This window comes from Chiloscyllium plagiosum, mitochondrion (genome assembly GCF_037043375.1).
Source record: "Chiloscyllium plagiosum mitochondrion, complete genome".
NCBI classification, from domain to species: domain Eukaryota; kingdom Metazoa; phylum Chordata; class Chondrichthyes; order Orectolobiformes; family Hemiscylliidae; genus Chiloscyllium; species Chiloscyllium plagiosum.
Window position 1 is genome coordinate 2,324 of NC_012570.1, and position 13,513 is coordinate 15,836.

At 37.9% G+C, this 13,513-nt stretch overlaps 13 protein-coding genes across 13 annotated transcripts, besides 23 other annotated features; 12 read left to right on the forward strand and 1 right to left on the reverse strand. All coding sequences in view use genetic code 2, as the record gives it.

Moving 5' to 3' along the window:
- Positions 1–448, forward strand: part of an rRNA (16S ribosomal RNA) that runs on past the window's edge.
- Positions 449–523, forward strand: a tRNA (tRNA-Leu).
- ND1 (NADH dehydrogenase subunit 1) lies at positions 524–1,498 on the forward strand. The gene has a single exon. It carries the CDS (start codon positions 524–526, stop codon positions 1,496–1,498), a length of 975 nt encoding a protein of 324 aa, YP_002808537.1.
- A 2-nt stretch (positions 1,499–1,500) lies between these two features.
- Positions 1,501–1,570, forward strand: a tRNA (tRNA-Ile).
- Positions 1,571–1,642, reverse strand: a tRNA (tRNA-Gln).
- Positions 1,643–1,711, forward strand: a tRNA (tRNA-Met).
- On the forward strand, positions 1,712–2,757 carry ND2 (NADH dehydrogenase subunit 2). The gene has a single exon. A coding segment is annotated over exon 1 (1,046 nt).
- Positions 2,758–2,827, forward strand: a tRNA (tRNA-Trp).
- Position 2,828: 1 nt separating this feature from the next.
- Positions 2,829–2,897, reverse strand: a tRNA (tRNA-Ala).
- Positions 2,898–2,970, reverse strand: a tRNA (tRNA-Asn).
- A 3-nt stretch (positions 2,971–2,973) lies between these two features.
- Positions 2,974–3,008: an origin of replication (origin of L-strand replication).
- Positions 3,004–3,069, reverse strand: a tRNA (tRNA-Cys).
- Positions 3,070–3,139, reverse strand: a tRNA (tRNA-Tyr).
- Position 3,140: 1 nt separating this feature from the next.
- Positions 3,141–4,697, forward strand: COX1 (cytochrome c oxidase subunit I). The gene has a single exon. The coding sequence runs from the start codon at positions 3,141–3,143 to the stop codon at positions 4,695–4,697; it is 1,557 nt and encodes a 518-aa protein (YP_002808539.1).
- A 1-nt stretch (position 4,698) lies between these two features.
- Positions 4,699–4,769, reverse strand: a tRNA (tRNA-Ser).
- Positions 4,770–4,774: 5 nt separating this feature from the next.
- Positions 4,775–4,844, forward strand: a tRNA (tRNA-Asp).
- Positions 4,845–4,846: 2 nt separating this feature from the next.
- Positions 4,847–5,537, forward strand: COX2 (cytochrome c oxidase subunit II). Its single transcript has one exon. A coding segment is annotated over exon 1 (691 nt).
- Positions 5,538–5,611, forward strand: a tRNA (tRNA-Lys).
- Position 5,612: 1 nt separating this feature from the next.
- Positions 5,613–5,780, forward strand: ATP8 (ATP synthase F0 subunit 8). Its single transcript has one exon. The coding sequence runs from the start codon at positions 5,613–5,615 to the stop codon at positions 5,778–5,780; it is 168 nt and encodes a 55-aa protein (YP_002808541.1).
- ATP6 (ATP synthase F0 subunit 6) lies at positions 5,771–6,454 on the forward strand. Its single transcript has one exon. The coding sequence runs from the start codon at positions 5,771–5,773 to the stop codon at positions 6,452–6,454; it is 684 nt and encodes a 227-aa protein (YP_002808542.1).
- COX3 (cytochrome c oxidase subunit III) lies at positions 6,454–7,239 on the forward strand. Its single transcript has one exon. The coding sequence runs from the start codon at positions 6,454–6,456 to the stop codon at positions 7,237–7,239; it is 786 nt and encodes a 261-aa protein (YP_002808543.1).
- Positions 7,240–7,241: 2 nt separating this feature from the next.
- Positions 7,242–7,311, forward strand: a tRNA (tRNA-Gly).
- ND3 (NADH dehydrogenase subunit 3) lies at positions 7,312–7,660 on the forward strand. Its single transcript has one exon. A coding segment is annotated over exon 1 (349 nt).
- Positions 7,661–7,729, forward strand: a tRNA (tRNA-Arg).
- On the forward strand, positions 7,730–8,026 carry ND4L (NADH dehydrogenase subunit 4L). Its single transcript has one exon. The coding sequence runs from the start codon at positions 7,730–7,732 to the stop codon at positions 8,024–8,026; it is 297 nt and encodes a 98-aa protein (YP_002808545.1).
- ND4 (NADH dehydrogenase subunit 4) lies at positions 8,020–9,397 on the forward strand. The gene has a single exon. A coding segment is annotated over exon 1 (1,378 nt).
- Positions 9,398–9,466, forward strand: a tRNA (tRNA-His).
- Positions 9,467–9,533, forward strand: a tRNA (tRNA-Ser).
- Positions 9,534–9,605, forward strand: a tRNA (tRNA-Leu).
- Positions 9,606–11,444, forward strand: ND5 (NADH dehydrogenase subunit 5). Its single transcript has one exon. The coding sequence runs from the start codon at positions 9,606–9,608 to the stop codon at positions 11,442–11,444; it is 1,839 nt and encodes a 612-aa protein (YP_002808547.1).
- ND6 (NADH dehydrogenase subunit 6) lies at positions 11,427–11,951 on the reverse strand. Its single transcript has one exon. It carries the CDS (start codon positions 11,949–11,951, stop codon positions 11,427–11,429), a length of 525 nt encoding a protein of 174 aa, YP_002808548.1.
- Positions 11,952–12,021, reverse strand: a tRNA (tRNA-Glu).
- Positions 12,022–12,023: 2 nt separating this feature from the next.
- Positions 12,024–13,168, forward strand: CYTB (cytochrome b). Its single transcript has one exon. A coding segment is annotated over exon 1 (1,145 nt).
- Positions 13,169–13,239, forward strand: a tRNA (tRNA-Thr).
- Positions 13,240–13,308, reverse strand: a tRNA (tRNA-Pro).
- Positions 13,309–13,513: part of a D loop (control region) that runs on past the window's edge.

Below are 13,513 nucleotides of genomic sequence, written 5' to 3' on the forward strand. Positions count from 1 at the left end.
GTGACCAAGGAGAAAAATAAATCCTCCTCATCGACTGAGTATTCAAATACTTAAAAATCAGAACAACTATTCTGAATAATAAAACATTTATCGAAATCTGACCCAGGATTTACCTGAGCAATGAACCAAGTTACCCTAGGGATAACAGCGCAATCCTTTCCCAGAGTCCCTATCGACGAAAGGGTTTACGACCTCGATGTTGGATCAGGACATCCTAATGGTGCAACCGCTATTAAGGGTTCGTTTGTTCAACGATTAATAGTCCTACGTGATCTGAGTTCAGACCGGAGAAATCCAGGTCAGTTTCTATCTATGAAAAATTTTTCCTAGTACGAAAGGACCGGAAAAATAGAGCCAATGCCTTAAGCACGCTCTACCTTCATCTATTGAAATAAACTTAAATAGGTAAGAAGAAATATCTTTCAGCCTATCCCAAAAAAAGGGGATTGTTAGGGTGGCAGAGCCAGGCAATTGCAAAAGACCTAAACCCTTTATCTCAGAAGTTCAAATCTTCTCCCTAACTATGTTCAAAACCCTTATACTTTATTTAATTAATCCATTAGCCTACATTATTCCAATTCTACTAGCTACAGCATTCCTAACCCTAATCGAACGCAAAATCTTAGGATATATACAACTCCGAAAAGGCCCCAATGTAGTAGGACCATACGGCCTCCTACAACCAATCGCAGATGGCATTAAATTATTTACTAAAGAACCCATCCGCCCATCAGCATCCTCCCCTCTATTGTTCTTAGCCACCCCTACCATTGCTCTAATACTAGCTCTCTTAATATGAATACCATTACCCATTCCACACTCCATTATTAACCTAAACCTTGCCCTACTATTCATTTTAGCAATTTCAAGTCTTACAGTATATACCATCCTGGGGTCAGGCTGAGCATCAAATTCAAAATACGCACTAATAGGAGCTCTACGAGCTGTTGCCCAAACCATCTCCTATGAAGTAAGTCTAGGACTAATTCTTTTATCTATAATTATTTTTACAGGAGGATTTACCTTACATACATTTAACCTCACCCAAGAAACCATTTGACTCATTATCCCAGGATGACCCCTAGCCCTAATATGATATATCTCAACCCTAGCAGAAACTAACCGAGCACCATTTGACCTTACAGAAGGAGAATCAGAACTAGTATCTGGATTTAACATCGAATATGCAGGAGGACCATTTGCCCTATTTTTCCTGGCTGAATACACTAACATCCTAATAATAAATACCCTCTCAGTCATTTTATTTATAGGAACCTCATATAATCCTATTATACCACAAACCTCCACATTTAGCCTTATAATAAAAGCTACAACCCTAACCCTTCTCTTCCTATGAATTCGAGCATCATATCCACGATTCCGCTATGACCAACTTATATATCTTGTATGAAAAAACTTCTTACCATTAACTCTAGCAATTATATTATGACACATTACCCTTCCACTTACAATAGCAAGCCTTCCTCCATTAACCTAACCGGAAGTGTGCCTGAACTAAAGGATCACTTTGATAGAGTGAATCATAAGAGTTAAAATCTCTTCACTTCCTTTAGAGAAATAGGACTTGAACCTATGCCTAAGAGATCAAAACCCTTCGCACTTCCACTTACACTATTCTCTAAGTAAAGTCAGCTAAATAAGCTCTTGGGCCCATACCCCAATTATGTTGGTTAAAATCCTTCCTTTACTAATGAACCCAACAACATTAATTATTACCATTCCTAGCCTTGCCCTAGGAACTACCCTCACCTTTATTAGCTCACACTGACTTTTAATTTGAATGGGCCTTGAAATTAATACCCTGGCTATTATCCCAATAATAATCCGCCAACAACATCCACGAGCAGTAGAAGCCACCACAAAATACTTCATTATCCAAGCTACTGCCTCCGCTACATTATTATTTGCTAGCGTAACAAACGCCTGAACATTGGGCCAATGAAGCCTAACTGAATTATTAAACCCAACCTCCGCCACACTAACTACAACTGCTCTAGCCCTAAAAATTGGACTTGCACCATTACACTTTTGATTACCAGAAGTATTACAAGGACTAGACTTAACTACTGGATTAATCCTATCAACATGACAAAAGCTCGCCCCATTTGCTGTACTCCTTCAACTCCATTCCGTCCTCAACCCAAATCTACTCATATTATTAGGACTACTATCTACCATTATTGGAGGATGAGGAGGCCTTAATCAAACCCAACTACGAAAGATTCTCGCATACTCCTCAATCGCCAATATAGGATGAATAATTATTATTATACATTATGCCCCTCACCTAACCCTCCTTAATCTAACTCTCTATATTATTATAACCCTGACAACATTTATCCTATTCATCCTATTTAACTCAACAAAAATTAACTCCATCGCCTCCTCATCCTCTAAATCACCATTAATATCTATCATCACCCTCATAACACTCTTATCATTGGGAGGGTTACCTCCATTATCCGGCTTTATACCAAAATGACTTATTCTACAAGAATTAACAAAACAAAACCTAGTTATCCCAGCCACCATCATAGCTATCATAGCCCTATTAAGCTTATTCTTCTATCTACGACTCTGCTATGCAACAACATTAACAATCAGTCCCAAACCCCTAAACATAACATCATCATGACGAACAAAAATTATTCACCCAAATATACTCGTAACCACATCAGCCTCCATCTCCATCATACTCCTTCCACTTACACCAACTATTCTCACATTAATAATATAAGAAATTTAGGTTAACTTAGACCAAAAGCCTTCAAAGCTTTCAGCAGAAGTGAAAACCTTCTAATTTCTGATAAGATTTGCAAGATTTTATCTCACATCTTCTAAATGCAACTCAGATGCTTTAATTAAGCTAAAACCTTATAGATAAGCAGGCCTCGATCCTACAAAAACTTAGTTAACAGCTAAACGTTCAATCCAGCGAACTTTTATCTACTTTCTCCCGCCGTAAAGCACAAAGGCGGGAGAAAGTCCCGGGAGAAACTAATCTCCTTCTTTGGATTTGCAATCCAATGTATTCTTATACTACGAGACTGGAAAGAAGAGGAATTTAACCTCTGTATACGGAGCTACAATCCGCCACCTATTCCTCGGCCATCTTACCTGTGGCAATTAATCGTTGACTATTTTCTACAAACCACAAAGATATTGGCACCCTCTATTTAATCTTTGGTGCATGAGCAGGAATGGTAGGTCTAGCTCTTAGCCTTTTAATCCGTGCTGAGCTAAGTCAACCCGGATCCCTTTTAGGTGACGATCAGATTTATAATGTAATCGTAACAGCCCATGCTTTTGTAATAATCTTCTTTATGGTTATGCCTGTAATAATTGGTGGATTTGGGAACTGACTAGTGCCCCTGATAATTGGCGCACCTGATATAGCTTTCCCTCGAATAAATAATATAAGCTTTTGACTACTTCCTCCTTCATTCTTATTACTCCTAGCCTCTGCAGGAGTTGAAGCCGGAGCAGGAACAGGTTGAACTGTTTACCCACCTTTAGCAGGTAATTTAGCCCATGCAGGAGCATCAGTTGATTTAACTATTTTCTCCCTACACTTAGCAGGAGTTTCATCAATTTTAGCCTCTATTAATTTTATTACAACTATCATTAACATAAAACCACCAGCAATTTCTCAATACCAAACGCCCCTATTTGTGTGATCTATCCTCGTAACCACCATCCTCCTACTACTTTCATTACCAGTCCTAGCAGCAGGTATTACAATGTTACTTACAGACCGAAACTTAAATACAACATTCTTTGACCCAGCAGGAGGAGGTGATCCTATTTTATATCAACACCTATTCTGATTCTTCGGACACCCAGAAGTATATATCTTAATCCTTCCAGGATTTGGTATAATTTCACACGTAGTCGCTTATTATTCAGGTAAAAAAGAACCTTTTGGTTATATAGGAATAGTCTGAGCAATAATAGCAATCGGCCTATTAGGTTTTATTGTTTGAGCCCATCACATATTTACAGTAGGAATAGATGTTGATACACGAGCTTACTTCACATCTGCAACAATAATTATCGCAATTCCTACAGGTGTTAAAGTATTTAGCTGATTAGCAACACTTCATGGAGGATCAATTAAATGAGAAACACCTCTATTATGAGCCCTAGGCTTTATCTTCCTATTTACTGTTGGAGGATTAACAGGAATTGTACTAGCTAATTCATCATTAGATATTGTACTCCACGATACCTATTATGTAGTAGCCCACTTCCATTACGTTCTTTCTATGGGAGCAGTTTTCGCTATCATAGCAGGCTTCATCCATTGATTCCCATTAATTTCAGGCTTTACCTTACACTCTACTTGAACAAAAATCCAATTTATTTTAATATTCATCGGAGTAAACTTAACTTTCTTTCCACAACACTTCCTTGGACTCGCTGGAATACCACGACGATATTCAGACTACCCTGATGCCTATACTCTATGAAATGCAATTTCTTCAATTGGCTCATTAGTATCGTTAGTAGCAGTAATTTTATTGTTATTTATTATCTGAGAAGCCTTCGCTTCCAAACGAGAAGTACTGTCCATTGAACTCCCACATACAAACGTAGAATGACTTCACGGATGTCCTCCCCCCTATCACACTTATGAAGAACCCGCTTTCGTTCAAGTTCAACGAACCTCATTTTAAACAAGAAAGGAAGGAATTGAACCCCCATATGTCAGTTTCAAGCCAACCACATTACCACTCTGTCACTTTCTTTAATTAAGATTCTAGTAAAATATATTACACTACTTTGTCAGAGTAGAATTGTGAGTTTAAATCTCACGTATCTTACAATGGCACACCCATCACAATTAGGATTTCAAGACGCAGCCTCCCCAGTTATGGAAGAACTTATCCATTTTCACGATCATACCCTTATAATTGTATTCTTAATTAGCTCCCTAGTCCTCTATATCATTACAGCCATAGTATCAACAAAACTTACAAACAAATATATCCTTGATTCCCAAGAAATTGAAATCGTTTGAACTATCTTACCTGCTATTATTCTCATTATAATTGCTCTACCATCTTTACGAATTCTGTATTTAATAGATGAAATTAATGATCCACATTTAACTATTAAAGCTATAGGTCACCAATGATACTGAAGCTACGAATATACAGATTATGAAGACTTAACATTTGACTCTTACATAGTTCAAACCCAAGACCTAACCCCAGGACAATATCGCTTACTTGAAACAGACCACCGAATAGTTGTACCCATAGAATCCCCCATTCGAGTACTAGTCTCAGCAGAGGATGTTCTCCATTCATGAACTGTCCCCGCCCTAGGAGTAAAAATAGACGCTGTACCCGGCCGACTAAACCAAACCGCTTTCATCGTTTCCCGCCCGGGAGTTTATTATGGCCAATGTTCAGAGATTTGTGGTGCTAACCACAGTTTCATACCTATCGTGGTTGAAGCAGTCCCACTAGAATATTTCGAGACTTGATCTTCATTAATACTAGAAGAAGCCTCACTAAGAAGCTAAACTGGGACTAGCATTAGCCTTTTAAGCTAAATATTGGTGATTCCCTACCACCCTTAGTGATATGCCTCAACTCAACCCCCACCCATGATTTGTAATCCTATTATTTTCATGAATTATGTTCATTACTATTCTCCCAAAAAAAGTAATAAAATTTTCATTCAATAATGAGCCCACATCAAAAAGTGCAGAAAAACCTAAACCTGAATCTTGAAACTGACCATGATCCTAAACTTCTTCGACCAATTCCTAAGCCCCTCCCTTCTAGGTATTCCATTATTCGCCTTAGCAATTAGCTTACCATGACTACTTTTCCCAACTCCTACCCACCGATGATTAAATAATCGGTTAATGACATTACAAGCCTGATTCATTAATCGATTCGCATTTCAACTAATACAACCAATCAATTTAAAAGGCCATAAATGAATTATATTGTTTACAGCACTAATACTATTCCTAATCTCTATTAACCTCCTCGGATTGCTCCCCTACACATTCACACCCACAACCCAGCTTTCACTTAATATAGCATTTGCCCTCCCCCTATGACTAACCACAGTACTGATCGGAATACTAAATCAACCCACTATTGCCTTAGGACACCTACTACCAGAAGGTACTCCAACCCCATTAATTCCAATCCTAATTGTTATTGAAACAATTAGTTTATTTATTCGACCCTTAGCACTAGGAGTCCGACTAACTGCAAACCTTACAGCAGGTCATCTTCTAATGCAACTCATTGCAACAGCAGCTTTCGTATTAATTACTATAATACCTACTGTAGCAGCACTAACCTCAATAATCCTATTTTTATTAACTGTCCTAGAAGTCGCTGTCGCAATAATTCAAGCATATGTATTTGTCCTCTTATTAAGCCTCTATCTACAAGAAAACGTATAATGGCTCACCAAGCACACGCATTCCACATAGTTGACCCAAGCCCATGACCACTAACAGGAGCTACCGCTGCTCTTCTCATAACATCAGGCTTAGCTATTTGATTCCATTTCCATACATTAACCCTATTATATTTAGGATTAGCTCTACTTCTATTAACTATAATCCAATGATGACGTGATATTATCCGAGAAGGAACATTCCAAGGTCATCACACACCCCCAGTACAAAAAGGACTACGATATGGCATAATCTTATTCATTACATCAGAAGTATTCTTTTTCCTAGGTTTCTTTTGAGCCTTTTACCATTCAAGCTTAGCCCCCACCCCTGAACTAGGAGGATGCTGACCCCCTACAGGAATCTTCCCACTTGATCCATTCGAAGTTCCACTCCTAAATACCGCAGTCCTCTTAGCCTCAGGCGTTACAGTAACCTGAGCACATCACAGCATTATAAAGGGTAATCGAAAAGAAGCCATCCAAGCCTTAACATTAACCATCATACTAGGTTTCTATTTCACAACCCTCCAAGCTATAGAATATTACGAAGCACCTTTCACTATCGCCGACGGTGTCTATGGCACAACATTTTATGTTGCCACAGGCTTCCACGGACTCCATGTTATTATTGGCTCAACATTCCTAGCAATTTGCTTGCTACGACAAATCCAATATCATTTTACATCAGAACATCATTTCGGCTTTGAAGCAGCTGCATGATACTGACATTTTGTAGATGTAGTATGATTATTCCTTTATGTTTCCATCTATTGATGAGGCTCATAATTACTTTTCTAGTATAAACCAGTACAAATGACTTCCAATCATTTAATCTTGGTTAGAATCCAAGGAAAAGTAATGAACCTCATCATGTCATCTATCGCTATCACAGCCCTGATTTCCCTAATCTTGGCTATAATCGCATTTTGGCTTCCTACTTTAAACCCAGATAACGAAAAACTATCCCCATACGAATGTGGCTTTGACCCATTAGGAAGCGCACGCCTCCCATTTTCCCTACGTTTTTTCCTAGTAGCAATTCTATTTCTCTTATTTGATCTAGAAATCGCCCTCCTTCTCCCCCTTCCATGAGGAAACCAATTATCAACACCCTCCCTTACCATACTCTGAGCATCAATTATTATTATCCTATTGACCCTCGGTCTAATCTATGAATGACTACAAGGAGGACTTGAATGAGCAGAATAGATGTTTAGTCTAAACAAGACCACTAATTTCGACTTAGTAAATTATGGTGAAAAACCATAAACATCTTATGTCTCCAATATATTTTAGTTTTAGCTCAGCATTTATCCTAGGCCTAATAGGCCTAGCACTTAATCGATCCCACCTTCTATCAGCCTTATTATGCTTAGAAGGTATAATATTAACCATATTCATCGCTATTGCTATCTGATCAATAACACTAAATTCAATATCATCATCAATTACCCCAATAATTTTATTAACATTTTCTGCTTGCGAAGCTAGTGCAGGCCTAGCCATCCTAGTAGCCACCTCACGAACTCATGGTTCTGACAATCTCCAAAATCTTAACCTCCTACAATGTTAAAAATCCTACTACCAACAATAATATTATTCCCGACTACATGATTAACACCTATAAAATGGTTATGACCTGTTTCCTTAACCCACAGCCTTATTATCGCCTTACTTAGTCTCACCTGATTTAAATGAGATTCAGATATTGGCTGAGATTCCTCAAATCAATATCTGGCTATAGATCCTTTATCAATACCACTACTAATCCTAACTTGTTGATTACTCCCATTAATAATTATGGCCAGTCAAAATCATATATACCCCGAACCCATTATCCGTCAACGAATCTATCTTACATTATTAATTTCACTCCAAGCATTCCTTATCATAGCATTCAGTGCAACAGAACTAATTATATTTTATATTATATTTGAAGCCACACTTATCCCCACACTCATCATTATTACACGATGAGGCAATCAAACAGAACGCTTAAACGCAGGAATCTATTTTCTATTTTATACCCTAATAGGTTCACTACCCTTATTAATTGCCTTATTAACATTACAAAATAGCCTAGGAACATTATCCATAATAATTATACAATACTCACAACCTTCAGAACTACTTCTATGAGCTGACAAATTCTGATGAACAGCATGTATTATAGCATTCCTTGTTAAAATACCTTTATACGGAGTACATTTATGATTACCCAAAGCCCATGTAGAAGCTCCAATTGCTGGTTCAATAATTCTAGCCGCCATCCTACTTAAATTAGGTGGCTACGGAATAATACGAATTATTATCATATTAAATCCCCTTACAAAAGAACTAGCTTATCCATTCATTATCCTAGCTATCTGAGGTATCATCATAACCAGCTCAATCTGCTTACGACAAACAGACTTAAAATCCCTCATTGCTTACTCTTCAGTAAGCCACATAGGTCTAGTCGTAGGAGCTATCTTAATCCAAATACCATGAAGTTTTGCAGGAGCTATTACCCTAATAATCGCACATGGACTGATTTCATCTGCCCTATTTTGCCTAGCAAACACCAACTATGAACGAACTCACAGCCGAACATTACTACTAGCCCGAGGAATCCAAATTGCCCTACCCCTTATAACAACCTGATGATTCCTAACAAACTTAGCTAACCTAGCATTACCACCCACACCCAATCTTATAGGAGAATTACTTATTATCTCCTCTCTATTCAATTGATCCAACTGAACCATCATCATAACAGGTCTAGGAGTATTAATTACTGCCTCTTACTCCCTCTACATATTCTTAATGACCCAACGTGGACCTATCCAAAATCATATTCCCTCTCTCATCCCATCCTATACACGAGAACATCTCCTCCTCACCCTTCACCTTCTACCAATGCTTCTCCTAATCCTAAAACCACAACTCATTATAGGATGAACATGTATTTATAGTTTAACTAAAACATTAGATTGTGGTTCTAAAAATAAAAGTTAAAACCTTTTTAATTACCGAGATAGGTCTGGGACACAAAGTACTGCTAATTCTTTCTCCCATGGTTCAAATCCATGGCTAACTCAGCTCCTGAAAGATAATAGTAATCTGTTGATCTTAGGAATCAGAAACTCTTGGTGCAACTCCAAGCATGAGCCATGAATATCATCTTCAACTCATCATTCCTCTTAATCTTCTTTATCTTAATATTTCCACTAATCTCATCCTTATCATATAAAAAACCTGATCACAATTGAGCATCCCTACATGCAAAAACAGCCGTAAAATACTCCTTCTTCATCAGCCTAATTCCCCTATCCATTTTCCTAGATCAAGGAATAGAATCCATCTTAACAAATTGAAACTGAATAAATATTGGACCCTATGATATTAACATAAGCTTCAAATTTGATCTCTACTCAATTATCTTCACACCAATCGCCCTATACGTCACCTGATCTATCCTAGAATTTGCTTTATGATATATGCACTCTGATCCGAACATTAACCGTTTCTTTAAATATCTTCTACTATTTCTCATTTCCATAATTATTTTAGTAACAGCCAACAATATATTTCAACTATTTATTGGCTGAGAAGGAGTAGGCATTATATCCTTTCTACTAATCGGCTGATGATATAGCCGAACAGACGCTAACACAGCTGCCTTACAAGCCGTGATCTACAACCGCGTAGGTGACATTGGACTCATCTTAACCATAGCATGACTAGCCATAAATCTTAATTCATGAGAAATTCAACAACTATTTATTTTATCAAAAGATATAGACCTAACATTACCACTTCTAGGTCTTATCTTAGCCGCAACTGGTAAATCAGCACAATTTGGTCTTCACCCATGACTCCCTTCTGCCATAGAAGGTCCAACTCCAGTTTCCGCCTTACTTCATTCCAGCACAATAGTAGTAGCCGGCATTTTCCTCCTTATTCGCCTCCACCCCCTCATGCAAAATAATCAAATAGCCCTCACAACCTGCCTATGTTTAGGAGCATTAACAACATTATTCACTGCCACATGTGCATTAACACAAAATGATATTAAAAAAATCATTGCCTTCTCAACATCAAGCCAACTAGGACTAATAATAGTCACAATTGGTCTTAATCAACCACAACTAGCCTTTCTCCACATCTGCACTCATGCATTCTTTAAAGCTATACTCTTTCTATGCTCAGGTTCAATTATCCATAGCCTCAATGACGAACAAGATATCCGAAAAATAGGAAGTTTACATAAAATTCTTCCATTTACCTCTTCCTCACTAATCATTGGAAGCCTAGCCCTTACAGGCATACCCTTTCTATCCGGATTTTTCTCAAAAGATGCTATTATTGAAGCTCTCAACACCTCCCATTTAAACGCCTGAGCCCTTATCCTCACCATCATCGCCACCTCATTCACAGCCATCTACAGCTTTCGCTTAATTTTCTTTACCCTAATAAATTATCCACGATTCAATACATCTTCCCCAATTAATGAAAATAACCCCCTAATAATTAACCCAATCAAACGTCTTGCTTACGGAAGTATTATTGCCGGCCTAATCATTACCTCCAATATGTTACCAACAAAAACTCAAGTAATAACCATACCCCCTTTACTCAAATTAACAGCCCTTTTAGTAACAATCTCCGGCTTACTATTAGCATTCGAACTATCCAACCTCACAAACACCCAACTTAAAATTACCCCAACTCTCAAATTATTCTACTTCTCAAATATACTAAGCTACTTCCCACAAATTATCCACCGTCTTCTTCCAAAAATTAATCTAAACTGAGCTCAACACATCTCTACACATCTTATTGACCTAACATGATATGAAAAAATTGGACCAAAAAGCCCTATCATCCAACAAATCCCAATAATCAAATTATCAACCAAACCACAGCAAGGACATATTAAAACATACCTTATACTATTATTCTTAACCATAACTTTAATAACTATATTCTCATTAACTAACTACACGTAAAGCTCCCCAAGATAAACCACGAGTTAACTCCAACACCACAAATAAAGCTAGTAATAATACCCACCCTCCCAATAATAACATTCATCCACCACAAGAATATAATAGAGCCACCCCACCAAAATCACCCCGAACTATATCCAACCCACTATTCTCCTCCACTCCGACCCAATTCATATTATACCAATCAACCGCAAAATATTTCCCAACAAAAATCACACTCATTAAATAAATACCTACATATAACAAAACCGACCAATCACCTCACGCTTCAGGATAAGGTTCAGCAGCTAAAGCTGCCGTATAAACAAAAACTACCAGCATCCCCCCCAAATAAATCAAAAATAATACTAAAGATAAAAAAGAACCCCCATAACCCACCATTAACCCACAACCTATCCCAGCAGCCATCACCAACCCTAAAGCAGCATAATAAGGAGAAGGATTTGATGCTACAGCTATTAAACCTAAAATTAAACCAATTATCATTACGGACATAAAATAAATCATCATTCCCACCTGGACTTTAACCAAGACCAATAACTTGAAAAACTATCGTTGTTCATTCAACTATAAGAATACATGGCCACAAATATCCGAAAAACCCACCCACTATTTAAAATTGTAAATCATACCTTAATTGACCTCCCTTCCCCATCAAACATCTCCATCTGATGAAACTTTGGTTCACTACTAGGACTTTGCCTCATTATCCAAATCCTCACAGGACTATTCCTGGCAATACATTACACCGCAGACATCTCCATAGCCTTCTCATCAGTAACCCATATCTGCCGAGATGTTAATTACGGTTGACTCATCCGTAATATTCATGCCAACGGAGCTTCAATATTCTTCATCTGCGTCTATCTCCATATTGCCCGAGGCATCTATTATGGATCTTACCTCAATAAAGAGGCATGAAACATCGGAGTAATCTTACTCTTCCTACTCATAGCTACGGCATTCGTAGGATACGTTCTTCCATGAGGACAAATATCATTCTGAGGAGCTACAGTTATTACTAATCTCCTATCAGCCTTCCCCTACATTGGAAATATCCTAGTCCAATGAATTTGAGGTGGATTCTCAGTAGATAACGCCACCCTCACCCGCTTCTTCACATTCCACTTTCTCTTACCATTCCTAATCGCAGCTCTATCCATAATTCATATCCTCTTTCTCCATGAAAAAGGCTCTAACAACCCAACAGGTCTTAACTCAGACATAGATAAAATCCCCTTCCACCCATACTTTTCCTACAAAGATCTTATAGGTTTTTTTATCATAATTTTCTCTCTTACACTCCTCGCCCTATTCTCACCCAACCTTCTAGGAGATGCTGAAAACTTCATTCCAGCCAACCCACTAGTTACACCCCCACATATTAAACCAGAGTGATATTTTCTATTTGCCTACGCCATCCTACGCTCTATTCCCAACAAACTCGGAGGAGTCTTAGCTCTATTATTCTCTATTTTCATTCTCCTATTAATTCCCCTACTCCATACTTCCAAACAACGTAGCAGTATCTTCCGACCAATCACCCAATTTTTATTCTGAACCCTAACAGCCAACACAATCATTTTAACATGAATTGGAGGTCAACCCGTAGAACAACCATTTATTCTAATTGGACAAATTGCATCCATTATTTACTTTCTACTATTCCTAATCATCATACCAGTCATAAGCTGATGAGAAAACAAAATTCTCAACTTAAACTAGTTCTGGTAGCTTAAACTAAAGCGTCGACCTTGTAAGTCGAAGACCGGAGGTTTAAACCCTCCCCAAAACATCAGAGGAAGGAGGATCAAACTCCTGCCCTTGGCTCCCAAAGCCAAGATTCTGCCCAAACTGCCCTCTGGGCAGCACCAAAATATGCGAAAGCATAATTTTATGTACGCTAGAATGACATTTTAGTGAAACGGCCCACATTCCCTAATATACCACACAATTACTAATCACTTATATCAACTATATTAGAATTTCCACAAGTATGTTACATATTATGAATAACTCCCCACTATTTCTTAATATACCTAATAATTATATACTATGTTTAATACTCA